We start from the raw sequence: 15,351 nt of genomic DNA on the forward strand, positions 1-15,351 counted from the left end.
AGAGAAATTCACGCTACTCTGGAGGCCCCGATCCCCACCCAGACCCGATCCCGTTCTGCACAACGCATAAGGAGTACAGCTAAAATAATGCACAACCAGAACAAGAGGATATGGAAGACTGGACACAGATTTCAAAATAACTAAAATATTAAATATATTGATTACATTTTTGGGAAATTAACAACATGATTTCACCATTCAGTTTTCCTTTCAGAAGAACTGATCATGTTTTAGTGACCACACAGTTTTTAGACGTGCCATTTTGCCCTCGTTTCCCCCTTTGGATTCACATTTCTTGCAACCCGCCAAAGTAAAAGTTAGGCGTCTTGAGAAATACAATCTTCCTGTGACAGCACACTGAAGCAAGTTGGGACAACAGGAAGCTCCCTGATGTTAGGGAGATGAAATACCACCGCCTCACTCGAACACGATCAGAGAGAAAAGATAAAAGTGAGCAGAGCCCGTCAAGCTGTGATGGTTGCCGCCGTACGCCATGTGACAGTAAGCGAGGTGGAAAGACGAGGCGGCGCAGGGCAGCCCTCTCATCTCAGGGTGACGAGCTCTGCATGAATCCAAAGCGCTGCCAGCCTTCACACAGATGCAGCGAACTGAAGCCCCGACCCGGTAACCCCTCGCTTTATCTTTCTCAGAGATGACCTACATTCTGACTGCTACCTTATACCCAAACACCAAAAACCTTATGTAACTGATCGCTCCCAGGCAGGGAAAGACCCCCGTCAATCCTCCGCAGAGACGGGGCACACAAGCACACGAGGACCACGTTCGCTTTGGCTGGAGGAAAGCAAAATAAAACAAAGGTCTTTAAATGCTTTAACACAGTAGGAACGAGAGCCGCTAACCTTTTGATTGAATCAGTTTCGTCCACAGATTAATTGACTGAGAGAGAATTAACCGCCGTCGTTTCAGTCATATTTTTAAAGCTAGAAGTCCAAACATTAAGTGGTTCCAGCCTCTTTAATTTGAGGGGTTTCTGCTTTCCTCTGATTTTCCTCTGACTCTGATCGGAACATCTTTGGTTTCTTGGACAAAAATTAAACTTGAAATGGCAAAAATTTACTTCTCGTGTGTGAATATGTTCTGGTTTTCTTAATCTTCTCTCATAGTAAACTGAATATCTCTGTGGCTTTAGGCTGCTGGTCGGATGAAACAAGACATGGGAAGTGGATTCTGGGAAGCCGTTGTGGATATTCCCTCCATTTTCTTGCATTTTCTGAATTAAAAGACTGATGCAGAATGAAAGTAATCACAGGCTGCAGCTCTAATGGGAACGCGGGGCCCTGAAATGACCAGGAATGATCTGTGTGACTTCTCAAACGCAGGCAGAGAGAGACGAAGTCACAGCGCTGACGTCCATTGGCTGGATTGACTTTCCCCCTCGGCGGCACGCGTGACGCAGCCTCTCGTCATGTCTGAATGGAGAGACAATCGGCGTGCTGACATGGGTGTCTCATGCACTTAACATGCGTCTGTAAAGCTCCCAGCTCGGCCCGCGAAAGCCTCGCCGAGGCAGACGGCAAGTGCGAGAGCTGCACTGTTACGAGTTTCTCTTAATGTGAGTTATTTTTTATACTGCTGTTAGTCATGAGCAGTTAAGACTCAGAGGACTTGACTGTCAAAAGATAAACTGCGTACTGAGATCCGCTTATAGACAATAAATTACAGAAGGCTGCAACGTAAAAAGAGAAAAATAAAGCTTTAGACCTAATGAATTGAAACTAACCTGAGGTTACTGGCTCTGCACCACCAAAAATCAAAGAAAACATTATCATCAAGACAAAGATATATTAATTCAAATGATTAATAAATAAGAAACACGTCCCCAGGTAGGCCCAGAACTCTCTGGAGGGCTGTGTGGCTCATCTGGCCTGGGAATAATAACTAATAATAACTAAAAAGGATCCCCCAGGAGGAGCTGGAAAGCCCTGCTGTGCAGGCGGATGTCTGAGACCCTGACCAACCTGCTGCCACCAGGACCCGAGCTGGGAATAGCAGAGGACAGACGGAGAAACACTGGACATATGTTGAAAATGTTGAACTGCTCCTTTAAATTAGGAGGCTCTTTATCATTGTATCACAGCACCAGAGGGAGCCTTTTTTGTTTAAATGTAAAATGTTTGTGTTTTTACAAATTAAAATTTGAATATTAATTTTTCTAATAATAGAGTTAGGTATTAGAGCATTACTGTCAACAGAGACCAAGAAGCTAAAATATAAAATAAATCAAATATAAAATCAAAGTATGCGTGACTTATTTTATTGTTTAAACTCCTTCCTACAACTGGGAGATATTTCAGTTACGTAACAGACAGAAGTCACATTTCTCGTTGAGGGCAAAGTGTTGCATTCACACCTAAACAGTTCAAATCAGGAGAAACGTCCCGCGGGGCGTTTGGGTCGGCTATCATCTAAGAAAACCGTGCAATTATTCCAGTTTCTCTGGGATTTCGGGCTGTGAATACTGAGCAAACACGGGAAAATCATGGAAATCAAAGTGCCACACTCTCCCCACTTCCCGCTGTGTCAACATGGAAGTCTGCTGTGCCGCCGAGGGGCAAACCTTTTTCTCCTGATTTATGAGACCAACAAGTGATCTCCCTCCAGCCTCCACCCCCCCTCCCCCACGCCCCCGGTCGCCTCTCCAGCTCTGCCTCCCCGCTGCAGCCTGTGACATGCTGGATGCTGACTGATGATGCCCTGAGGTCCTACGTGAGGAACACACATCACCTTCTCCAGCTGTTGTCACTAACTACTATCTTTGAGTTTGATGGCCTTTCTAACTACATTCCTCCCCCCTCCTGTCACCTGGGCTCAAGAGGGCTACAAATCAACCCGCTGATGTTGTAGCAACCGAAGGCTGTTGTGGACAACAAGCGCCCCCTCTGTAGGATAAAAGCTCCCTCTTCTCTGTTAAACAGACAACGGTTTTCAAAGAGAAGTCAAAGCAGCTGTGAAACCGATATGTTTGATTCCAGTGAGAAACCTGCTGTCTTCAGAGCGTCACCAAGCGGTCAGTTTCATCGAAACCGGCGAGCTTGCGAGCGGACCGGGGCATCCACCGTCCAGGTATGAGCCGGGGAAAGTTAGTGAAGAGGGTGGACTCATACCTTGGAGTCCAAGGCAATAAAAAACTGGACTGATAACGCGACACTGCCAACAAGGCTCGGACGCCAGTCGTCTCACCGGACAGACAGGAAACACTGGCAGAAAGGAGGACGGCGGACACGTTGGATAACCTTTCTCAGTTTCTCCACATCGAGCGGCGGGAGGCGGGCAGAGCTTCAGGCGCCATCAGACTGTACAACAGGAGGCGAAGACCAGAGCACATGTGACGTATGGTGACCTTCTGAGTTATGGTGCTAAACAGAAAACATCAGGAGGTCACAGGGAAGCTGGCCCTTTGGATATAAAATGTCACCACTTAGACATTTGTGTGAAATTTTAATTAGTGTGTTCTAATTCTTTGATTACGCTTAAAAACATGTTTGACCACCAAAATCTGACCCGCTCATCTTTGAGTCCAAGTGGACGTTTTTTTGCCCAATTTGAAGAAATTCCCTGAAGGCGTTCCTGAGGTATCACATTCACGACCAAATGAAAAAACACGTTGAAAATGAATTTGTCATCAAGTTTGAGGTCAGCAGCAACTGTCCATCTCCGATTATGCAACAACAAAGCCTGCTTAATATTTCGTAAGTGTCCTGTGAAAATAACTGACTGTCAAATGGCGAAATAACACGCTAATCTAATTGGCATCTCAAGTATCAACTTGGCTGAAACGTTTCTTCAAAGTCAACAATTTGCAACGAGCAGCAGAGTAATAAAACACCAGGAGCACACAGGCTTAACCTGAGGAAAACCGACGCGCGAGGAAGACCGCTGGCACATCACTGACGGCGGGTATTGGATGGACTTTGGTTTCAAAATGGCTGTCTTATTTTTGGCTCCGGTAGCCAGCGATCACGCCAAGAGAGAGAGAGAGGGAGAGAGAGAGAGAGAGAGAAGAAAATTTATATATAATTTATATGATGAAAACTGAAAGGATGACTGAAAAAAAAAAACAAAAACAAAAACAAAACGAGAAGCTGGCAGTGAATCCTGATGAGAAAACTTTGGTTTTCACTGTGGGGATGATGACTGGGCTCCGACAGATCTGTGACGGGACGGTCCCATAACCCTTTAGAGAGGCGTTACAGGTAGAGAAATTGGTCCTCTGCGGTGAGAAACGTTTACTGTGGCTGTGCGATAAACGACAGAAAGAACAAGAATGTAAGCTGCATCAAGACTTACTTAATGAATAAATGATTTATTATTCAGATGTTCAGCTTTAGCAGAAGAAAAGCTCAGCTGAACGTTGTCCTGAGGGACCGCGGTGCGGCTACACTCTCATTCATGGGCTCAACTGCTGGCTCACGTGTGACACCTGGTGGTAGGATTCAGCACAGCAGTCCAGCCTGGTGTTTCACTTTAAGTCAAATCAGTGGCCGCACTCCAGGAGCTGCTCAAACGTCACGGAAAGCAGCCGTCATGGAGCACTTGGGGACAGCGGCTGAACTGGGAGCTTTTGTCTCAAACAAAGTCGTGGCTACGGAAACATAAATACGCGCATATTTGTAGCTTCACATGGTGTTTTCTAATACCTACACTAATACCTACAGTTACTTCACTGTTTGCGTCACTATACCACACTGGTTTGTGTATTAATGTTTTAATGCAGATTTAAATCCGACTTCCTTGTGAACATGCAGTTTTTCGCAGCAGCTGTTTCTGATAACCAGCTGCCATGTTGATGTTATTTCAGTCTGTCTGATATTTGTACATGTGTAAACGATAATAAAGTGTCTTCTGGTTGTTTTCACAGATGTATGTTAAGTATGTGAAACATTTCCAATTTAGAAGCACGCCGCTGAGATGATGAGGCTTCAGCTAAACACAAACATATTTTGACATGATCCTAACACTTTTGGAGATGCATCCACACATGCAGCGGCTGTGCCTGCAGATCTGCATGGAAGAGTGGACTATTGGCTTAGGCTGAGAGCCCTCGGAGTTCAAAAATAGTGTTTTCTATGAGTTTTGGAATCTTCTGAAATAACGTTAATAACGTTTTGGGAATTTTGCATTCTCCGCCGTCCAGCTTTTAAATTTTTAACTTTTGCTGATTTTCGCCGTTGTCACGTGATGTGATTTTGGACCGGTGCTCACGTCAAATGAACAATTCAACAACATGGAGACGCTACCGACAGTTCTGACGCTTTTTTAATTATTACGAAAAGATTGATGAATGGATGTCAGCTGCAGCCCTGAAAAATCATGCAGGTCAAACCCACATCATGTGTACCCTGACTGTACCTGCACTGACCGGACTGAGAGGCCTGGGAGGGAAACGAGAGCAGAGGTTGACCCTCACAGGGAGGTCAGCGCTGAACCAGGAGAAACCATTCAAGTTTTAAGTGACGGCAGTGTCAGTGTGAGCCTTAATGCGAGTGTGTGTGTGTGTGTGTGTGTGTGTGTCTAACTGCAGTGGGATGAGATAAAACGAGCCCTCACCACAGTGTTCCTCTGTGGCTGAGCTGAGTTTCCAGATTTACAGCGTTCGAGCAGACATCCGTCTCCCCTGCAGTGGCCACTGGCCCATGACATCTAAGAATTCCATCTAATGGAATTAACTTTTGCTTCCAACGCAGAAATGTAATGAGGAACTTTTAAAAGAAACTCCTTCCCTCTGGCTAAGCTGCCAGAGACGCACAAAACAAAGGTCCCTGGCAGAGTTTAAATACCTTGTAAGATAATGGAGGAGCTTAAGTTGGATGCCACTCAGTATAACAATGCAGGGCTGTTTCTGACTCAACACTCGGGTCTCTAACTGGGTCTATTAGAGGAGGCCTCTTTCTGCTCAGAGTGTTTATAGAAACAGCTTAACTCCATGCAGATACCACAAAGAGCAACACATTAAATCAGACTCACCGACGGAATCTGAGCTAATCTCAGCATTAAAGGACAATGTCACGATTGTGTTTTGTGCTCTTTCAACTGAAATCTTGAACCAATCAGCAGTGGGCTCAGTGTCTGTGTTTAAAAACATAAAACCATCAGTGTTTGTGGAGACAAAAACAATGTTTGAACAACAAAAGCCCGTCATGGTCTTCAGTAAATGTTGGCCCACGCTGAGGCTGGTCCCTGCAGAACCCCCCACGAGCTAAGTTGTTTTGTTGCACAAGAAAACAACACACAACCTCAAGCTAGCCTCTGCGCCTGAGCGGTTTTTGGTCATTTTCAAAAATGTGTTTCACCATCAGTAAAAATCCAAAGATTGACGGCATTATGACAGACTGCAGTGCGGTGAGGACCCAAAGAGATTTGGGGGCAGATTTTATTTATTTTTTTTAACAGACTCATAACGGCCAAAGCTGCAAACTAACAAACACACAAAGAGTCTGATGTGCGACTACGGCGGCGGCCACTCAACAATTTGCACCCACACACTTCTCTGTGAGCTTCAACACAAAAATGCAGACCCTTGGGGGGGGGGGTGGACGTCTGCAACTAATTGACAAAATCAGAGGGTTGCCTGTCTCAGTGTCCATTAGCAGAGAATGCAGCAGGGACCACCCTCTTAGACACTTTGTTCACACTCTCAAGCTCTTTTTCAAACGTCCTTAAAACGCACCTTTTCCCAATAAATCCACAGTGTGATGAGCACCAGTGAGGCATCAGCGAAGGCAGCGGGATACAATATGCACATACCCTCCGTGACTTTATCTGCCGCAGGTTTTGAACCCTCTTCTTTCCTTTGCTTTATGGCCTGCAGTTCCTTCTTCAGCTGCCGCGCCTCCTTCCGCAATTCATCACTGCGAGGGGGAGAGAAGAGAGGTTGAAGAATTTAAAACTCAACACGCATAACTGCTACGAGGAATTAAACCTGTAACAGACAAGAACGGCGACAGAGCAACAGGTTCACAGAGAAAAGTCAGCCATGAGAAATGTACGGCGGATAGTTTATGCAGACTGCTGGCTCCGCAGGCTCCTGCTGTAAAATAAACATATACATCACGGAGAAAAAATTTACATCAATACCCTGCAAAGTCACCGGGCTTCACAAACAAACATCAATTGTTCTGAAACTTCGTGCCTCTCAAAATTTAATGCTCGTGGCTAATTACGTGGGTATATAAAACAAACATAAAACACTCTGTGCAAGTGTCTGAATGAAGAATGTACATTAAAAGCTTGTGCTGCTCCAGTAAACTTGATGGAGTCTTAATAAAGTAACTGTTATCCCCTCCAGGCTCCTGGAAAGCAGCAGAAGGAGTGCGGCGGTCGAGCAGTTTCAAGGGAGAAAAATGCACACGTGTTTCTTGTTTTGAGATGAGTGATTGTCATTCCCTCATTACAGCTGTAACTTTTAACCCATTAAAATGTGATAATAAACACAGATTAGATCCGCACATCAGCGCACGAGCGTAATGTTTCAAATCCCACGTGCTGCAGTACGAGGCTTTTAAACATTAACTTTGATTAGCTGTACATAAGCAAAGAGGTGGGGAAGCATTCAAACTGTATTTTCACACCTTTGTACCAAGTCAAGACCAAGTCCCAAATAAAGTTCAGACTGAAGGCCCAAGTCAGGATGAACAAGTCCCAAATCAAGTCCAAATCAAGTCCCAAATCAAGATCAAGTCCTCAGTCAACAAAGACAAACCCAGAGCGAAATCCCACGTCAAGATTAACAAATCCCAAGTCTGGCCCAACAAGTCTCTAGACAAGACCAGCAAGTCCCAAATCAAAAGAGAAAAGTCCTGAAATAAATCCCAGGTGAAGGCCAACAAATCTGAAATCAAGACAGGACAAGTCAAGACAAACAGGTCCAGACAAGACCAGCAAGTCCCAAATCAAATCCAAAGTCAAGTCCAGTATCAAGAACCAAAATCTTTCCCGTATGCTGAGTCTCAAATCCTTGATTAGTTCTGATGTGCCCTCCACAAAACTGACTGGTATGGGTGGTGCAAGTTGCAAACCTGTTCTGATGTTGTCAGGTCGAGTCATCACACTCGTTACCTGAGTCTGAATCGAGTCAACTCCACGTCAGTGTGTGCCCACAGTGAATGTTCATGCACAGCACGACACAGTGGATGAAAGCGCGTTGCGTGCGATAAGCTACATGAACATCATGTGACACGTGAAAATCCACAACTATGCTAACTTTATACTTCCGTTCCATTAAGCATTACAGGCTCTGCTCATGTCCAGCCGCTCTTATAAATCTTTATAAAATCTTTAACTGGATGGCAGAGGCAGGCCAAGGCACATCCTTGCTTCCTTGACTCAAGGTAGTGTCCATTTTGGCAGGTAGCCCGAAGCCCAGCTCATGCAAAACTAAAGGCTAGAAGGCTGACCCAGCAATGCTGATTACTGTTCCCTTTCACATGATCGAGACTACTGCCAGTTGCAGAGCAGATACGTTATGTTAGGAAATGATAATATTTCTGTACTGCCTGACAGCTCTGTTTTTGTCCCATTCTCTTGTGGAGCCACAAAGCACAGGTAAGCTGCACAGTCTTGGCCCCTGGCCTAGAAACATGTGAGGCATCTCCAGATCAAACAATGGCTGCCTTTGTTTCTTACATCTGCTCCTCCGGACTGACATTCATTTATATCCTTTTCTTCTCTTTAATCTGGAACTTTCATTCTTTTGTTTCTAGCTTCCCAACACTCATGTTACCTTTGTTTAATTCTCTGACGGTGAGTGATATTTTAACTCTGCAAATATTTAAGTAGATCAGTTATGCTAATTTCCAGTTCTATATTTTTATTCTGTGACTCCACTATCTTTGCATGACAAAGTTTTGAAAATAATTCCTTATTTATCTTACTGCCCCCTCAGTTCATTCTCTGCTGCTGTGCTTTTGAGACTCACTTCCTGAATTCGACCAACTGGGGCAGCACCCAGCGCTCGTGAGCGCCACCTCTTCCTTGTGCAGGTGTCTGGCATATGCAACAAATAAAGTTTTTTGCTCAGCTAGTTAGCCCACTTAGCCGTGCAGCTAGCGGTCCCATCAGCTCAGACGAGTGGAAGGTTGGAGCACCAGGGGAGCGTTGGTGTTTACAGCTTTGGATGGCTGGGAGGACGAAGTTTTCAGGCCTGGGGCGAGGTGGGCCCAAGTGAGGAGAGTCAGCTAATAGCTAAGTGAACTAACTAGCTATGGGCAGCTACAGTTTTGCAACAAGAAGAGCTATCTGTTCATCAGGAAACTCTGTAAATTACTGAGAGTTCAGACAGAGCAGCTGGAGGACATCAGAGGGAAAACCAGAAAATATTCTCTCCATAAAATATGATCCAGATCAGAGTCCTGGTCAGAGTCAATGTAAATCACCTTGGTGCAAACAGACAGACTGAGCGAGTGGATGGGCGCGTCCCAGCACTTGGAGGGCGTGCTGTGCCTGGAGCAAATGACCAATAAAGAAATCCATGACAAGCTGTCGTCAGATTGTTGGGAAAGTAAAAGAAAATGTTGGAAAGCGACTATTCAGAGCAGTTTGAAGCCTGAGCCTTTCGCTCACATGGATTACTTAACGTTTAGCTAATAATTTGACACTTTGCCCACATTTAGTCTGCACAGCTGACATTTTACTGTTACAGAAAATAAGGTGGCCTTTAAGAGCTGACTGATGTCACGTCTCTCATTAGCTTCCTGCTGCTCCCGAGGACACACATGAGGAATCGGTCAGACGAGAAGTCGTTAGTCGTCTCTTTTCTGCAGGCGAATCCAAACTGAGCTGCCAAGAGCAGAACTGGTTGGCAGAGTCAGCCTTGGCCTGCCTGAGGAAGTCGCAGCTCAGCTCCGTCTAGGAGCAATGACAACAAACCCGTCTTCTGAGGCATGTTATTTACATGCAGCATGCCAATGCAAACGAGAGGTGGGCAAATATTATATAGTGATTCAAAGACTGCAGCTGCTTCTCAGAGCTACATGAGGTAAAGTTGGCATTTTTGCAATTTTTTGGACTTTTGTAGAATCAACGACCGATCGACTAATCATGAAAATAATCGGCGGCTTCATCGATAAGTACAATAATGGGTGCAGTTGCTGCCCTGTGAACATCTGCTGCAAGTCAGATGCTTTGGTGAGGACTGATTTGCAGTGATACTAATCAGACACGTTTCTTAAAGATGATTTATTTGTTTGTTTAACATTGTTTTCAGCAATCCTTACTTGTTAACTCTGATTTTGTGAGTTGTTGTCGTGTTTTGGAACATTTCTAACCTAAATGGTTTATTTCCCACAAAACTATAACCTTAAAAACAACCTGAATCAACACCTGAAAGACTGAAAAAGAAATACTGAACATCACAGGTGATCTATTGCAGGACTACCGTACTAGACTATGAGACGCAGAATATTTTTGTTGTATCCACTCCTTTTAAACATGCAGTACATGTTCACACTGATGCGGGAGGCCTCCCTCGGAGCTCAGTCCAGCCTCTTCTCCAGGACAGACAGGTGAGGTTTTTATGGATATATTCTCCAGTGAGGAACACCCTGGACCGAGTGATCGTTTTCTGCCTGCCTTGACACGCCGCCATTCGGAAAACAAGAGACGCATCCACGGCAACGGCCAAACAATCGGCTCCACAGCCGCGGTGCCAATAAAGACAAAAGAGGCCAGAAAGGACAGGAAAAGCCCCCAACAACACCTGTTGAGACACACCCAGGGGCTCCAGGAAGTTCCTGTCACAACCCTCACATCACAACACTACAAATTATTATGTTTCTACACACTTAAATATAACAAGAGAACCATATTTTTGCCTGGACTGGATAAATCATAACTTGCTCAACTATTTTCATTTTGTTTGGCGTTTTGACTGAGGCTGATTGGTTAGCTTAGCATAACTGGATATTTCATTCTCATTTCTTACTCTGAACGGCATGAATACCACTAAGTCTGGAACACATTTTTCTGCATAATATATATGGATGGAGAAGAGGATTTGGAGGAGTCTGTGAAGTGTGCCATCCATCCCTTTTCTCCAAAACCACAGAGAAGACATCCACCCATCCATCAGGACTCTCCCTGAGCCAGCAGGAGAGGAGACTGCAATGGCCATTTAAAAAACATGAGGCCAAGCAGAGATAGAAAAGCCGCTCAGATTTTGTCATTAGTGGCCACATAAACAGACCTCAATCTGCAAAGCTACGTATCTGAATCTGAATCGTTTTAGTGGATCCGGTCTAGAGCCAGTGGCCCGGGTCCACTTGGGGGCTGCCAGCTACTGTCACTCTCAGAAAATTCAACAAAAGTGAAACCCAGAGAGCTGTGGATGATTAACTTTTCATAAAGAAAGCATATGAAGTGATTGGCAGGACACCAAGAACTCTCTCATGATTCAGAACCTTGCGTTTAATACTCCAGTGTCTGGCAGGCGTCTGAGGCTGACACAGGAATTTGAAAACCTTAAAAATAGTAGAGCGATGAGTGTATGGTGCATCAAAAATTCTGTTGTTTTCCAAAAATGCTCAAGCAGGCCTTTTTTGGATTTCTCTGTATTCTCCTTTTCTGGCCTTCAAGTGACTGTAATAACTGACAGAGGCAAACAGACTGAAGTTAAACTACAGCCACAGCATAATTGCAACAAGTCAAATATGTGTTTAAAAGTAAAATTCAACACCTAAGTCTTATTTAGAGTAAGTACACCGCAGGGATGGCAGCAGCAGCAGCTTCTCCCGGCTTCGGGTGGACTCAAACCAGTCTAACGACTGAGCAAGTGATGTGGATGAATGTGCTAGAATAACAAGATGGCTGGGTGAACTCCCCTCAGGGGGCACTCCATGGCTTGGTCAAAAGCCAAGGAGAACTGTGAGCTGGAGTGGAGGAATCCAACCTCAACACAGGAATTTGCATGACTTTGCACAGCGATGTGGACCAACACATCACCCGCGCAGTGGACCAAGGTTCCTCTTTCTGCCTCAGAGTCACCGACGAGATCCTTTGGCCTTCTGTTAGTCAGCCACGATCAGGTGCTTCTTTTACGTTTGGTCATGAATTTTCTGACAGTTTGCTTGTTTGAGGGTAGAAGCTGCACAAATGTTGACACTCCTCACAGTCCAAGCGGAGCTCGGACGGTTTTTTATTCAGTTTCAAGTCTATAAACCACCTCGTCTTAGACATGCGTCGCCGTCTGGAACCGTTTCCAGCGAGCAAGTGCCCCATATGGGCCAGACATGCAACAGTGGGCCAGAGATGTGTAAACCTGGCAGTTCCAAAACATACACAATCCCGCTGCCAAGAACTGGATTATCTCAAGCAGTTTTCTGCACAAAAGCAGCCCTGAATGCTTTCTTGATCTCAGCAACCTTTCCCTGCGAACGCGTTGGGTTATGACCGATGACAAGAGACAGGTGCAGCCAATTAATACAGAGTGACGCAGCGTCCGGGCCGCGGCCGCTCGGGCGGGATAATTAGTGTCTGATGGCCCATTTAAGTTACACAGAAGACCAAATCCAGAAACAATGAGGCGAAGACAAGAACTGTTAATTAATCGATTATTCAAGTGAGCAAAATTTAACTGTCAACTATTTTAGTAATATTTCTTTTATATAGTAATATTTTATTCATCTTCTAAGCAAAAAACTCCAAGCATTCGCTGTCTGCAGTTCCTCCAGGGTGATGCTTTTCTCTTATTTCAATATAATCTGAAGTCTTATGTTTTTTACTGGTATTGCAAAAATCCTTATTAATATTGTCATAATGATTTAAACAATATCAGCAGGCCTCATTCCCTCACACACACACACACACACACACACACACACACACACAGTTATTATTTTAATGACATACTGTAAAGGGACATCATGCCGATGACGTTATAATTTTGATTTTTAAGGACTCAACTATTAAGCCCAACGCCGTATACACCACATACAGGTATGTGATAACCAGTGATACGAATAACAGGAAGTGCAGCGCGGTGATTATCCTGGGCCTGCGGTAACTGAAAAGCGATTAGCGGAGACAGCAGAGGGAGTCGGGCCCTGCTGGCAGAAGCAGCTCACACTGTGTCCCACAGCCATATGGAAGCGTTTTGCTTCCCCAGTCATGCCCCGTCGGGTTTAACAAAAGTGGCGACTACCACATACACTGCTTTTGGGACTTCATTCAGTAGTGTCTTTTATAAAGCAGCCCCCTTAAAGAGGCCAACTTCAAACACAACACAACCAGACTCGATCGATGGCAAAGTGACAGAAGTGTCCACACTGTGAGCACAAAAGCTTAACCAGCATTAGCAACAACATGGCAACACACTGAGACACACTGAGCTCAAACAGGATCGGTTTTCATCGATTGGGACTCTTTCTCGGTTCAGGTACGCTGCACCGACACTTGGCAACGCGCTCATGAACGCGAACAAGTCCAAGCATTTTGCAATCACGAGCATTGCAGTGGAATATCATCTGACTGCTGGACAGCAACGCTGAGACGGTTTGGACCTGATGTAAAAACTATCTTGGTTTCTGGGAGACTCCTCGTTTCAAGGTCGTCTCAGCAGCCTTGACACAATCAGCTTCGTAAAGCTTCCCCCAGCTGAGGCCTGGGCGCCCTGCACACACCAGACGACTGTCCTTCACACACTTCACACACTGTACATCTGATCAACACAAGTCCTGCGCCAGTAAAGTCAGTCACACAGAACCGAGAAAACCGGCTGCTTTCTGGGAGGGAAATTCAAGCACTTTTCAAGCACTTTTCAAGGTAATGAAACCAAAGCTTTCCAGACAGTACACAATCAGTGCATATGGTTTATTTCACCAGCTGTTCAGACTGCTTTGAGTACTTAATGCTTGCCAATTTCAGGAGAGAAAGAAACCAATAAAGGCCTTACATTAAAGGCCTTTTAAAGGACTTTCCAGGTCCAATTCTTCCATTTTCAAGGACACAACACGTTTGAGACACAAATCAAGTTTAATTAATATTAATAAGACTTTTTCTTGAATTTTTATTTTAAGAATTAGCGGCAGAGACAAGCGTCAAATATCTGGTCTTTCTAAATGTCTTTGCTGAGTCCTGGAATTTACATTTTCCAGGCAGAGCTCGAGTCTTCTCGCTTGCTTGCCGTAACTTGCATCGTTCGACTTCACTCACGCAGACAGCAGAAGGCAAACTGTTCACAAATGTTAAGTAAAAAAATATCAGAACAACTTCAGTTTCTATCCTTCCACAAAATCCACAAAAACAAGGACTTTCAATGACCCATGTCTGTTTGCGACAACTCTCAAGGCCTTGATCCCCTTCCCAAAATTCACAAACTTTCAAGGTTTTAAAATCCCCGTGGGAACCTCGTTTGAATGGTGAGTGAACAGCAGACAATAAACAAATCAGTCGTTTTCGCTTCAAATGCTAAAAGATTCTTTTGGCTTTGATGAGCAATCGTGAAGATAAAACATCACATTTTTCAAGGACTGCAATTCAATTCATGCATACTCATAACTATGCTGGCGTGTGTGTGTGTTCAGTGACTAATTCAGAAAAGGAAAAACAAAAACAATCACATGTTGTGTGCTCGGGACACAGCAGTTAAAACGAAGCACTTTGAAAGACTCTGTGTGAACCCTGCAACACCCTCGGTCCCTTCCCGGGTGACCAGATAGCAGTCGGTGTTCCTCCTTGCCACGCAGAGCAGCTGAAAGCTCAAAGCAGAGCAACAGTGGGAGAGCAGAGCTCACCCTGCAACAATGCCCCCTTTGTCCCAGGCTAACACTGTACCTACCAGCCTGCTCTTTGATTCCCTGCCAAGACAAACCACTGTGTTGGGTTACAGTTCTTGTAGCAAAACAATCTGCGCTTGTGTTTAATATACTACAGTCTGCCTGCATTGGGCTGGCTGTCAGTCAGGGCACGCACACACACGCACACACACACACACACACACAGTGTGGGGGCCCACTCCTTATCCCATTAGCACTAATGAGAGAAGGGTATGTTGATTATGTGCGTTGAGGGCTACCTGTTAGGAGGACATGAGTTAGAGATAACTGCCAGGCCCAGCAGCATCAAAGACAGATGAAAGATAAATCACTCCCTCCGTTCTCCTCGGCTCATTTTCGTACTGTCACGCCGTCTCACCTTCCACTCTCACCTTCACTTCACTCGCGCTCAGACAGACGCGCTGTTTGCTTCTGCTTCAGCGCAGTAAGTCATGTGGTCTGAGTGCCAACATTCCTGTTTCAAATAGCGGGTCCACTGATGTTGGTCCAGTGAGCTACATGTGCATGTGGATGTGTGCACAAACAGAGCTGGAGGCTGAATGTGGATGACGAGAGGGCTGGGGAG

At 45.1% G+C, this 15,351-nt stretch overlaps 1 protein-coding gene across 2 annotated transcripts in view; it reads right to left on the bottom strand.

The window, feature by feature from the left end:
- The window catches only part of cwc27 (CWC27 spliceosome associated cyclophilin), a 68,300-nt gene that overhangs the window by 47,914 nt on the left and 5,035 nt on the right, over positions 1-15,351 (bottom strand). For both annotated transcript variants that reach the window (XM_046375712.1, XM_046375711.1), the window contains exon 11: positions 6,766-6,869. In XM_046375712.1, coding sequence (XP_046231668.1) covers positions 6,766-6,869 — 104 coding nt within the window. The remainder of the gene's footprint in view (positions 1-6,765; positions 6,870-15,351) is intronic.

The sequence above is a fragment of the Scatophagus argus genome, chromosome 20 (genome assembly GCF_020382885.2).
Source record: "Scatophagus argus isolate fScaArg1 chromosome 20, fScaArg1.pri, whole genome shotgun sequence".
Classification (NCBI taxonomy): Eukaryota; Metazoa; Chordata; class Actinopteri; family Scatophagidae; genus Scatophagus; species Scatophagus argus.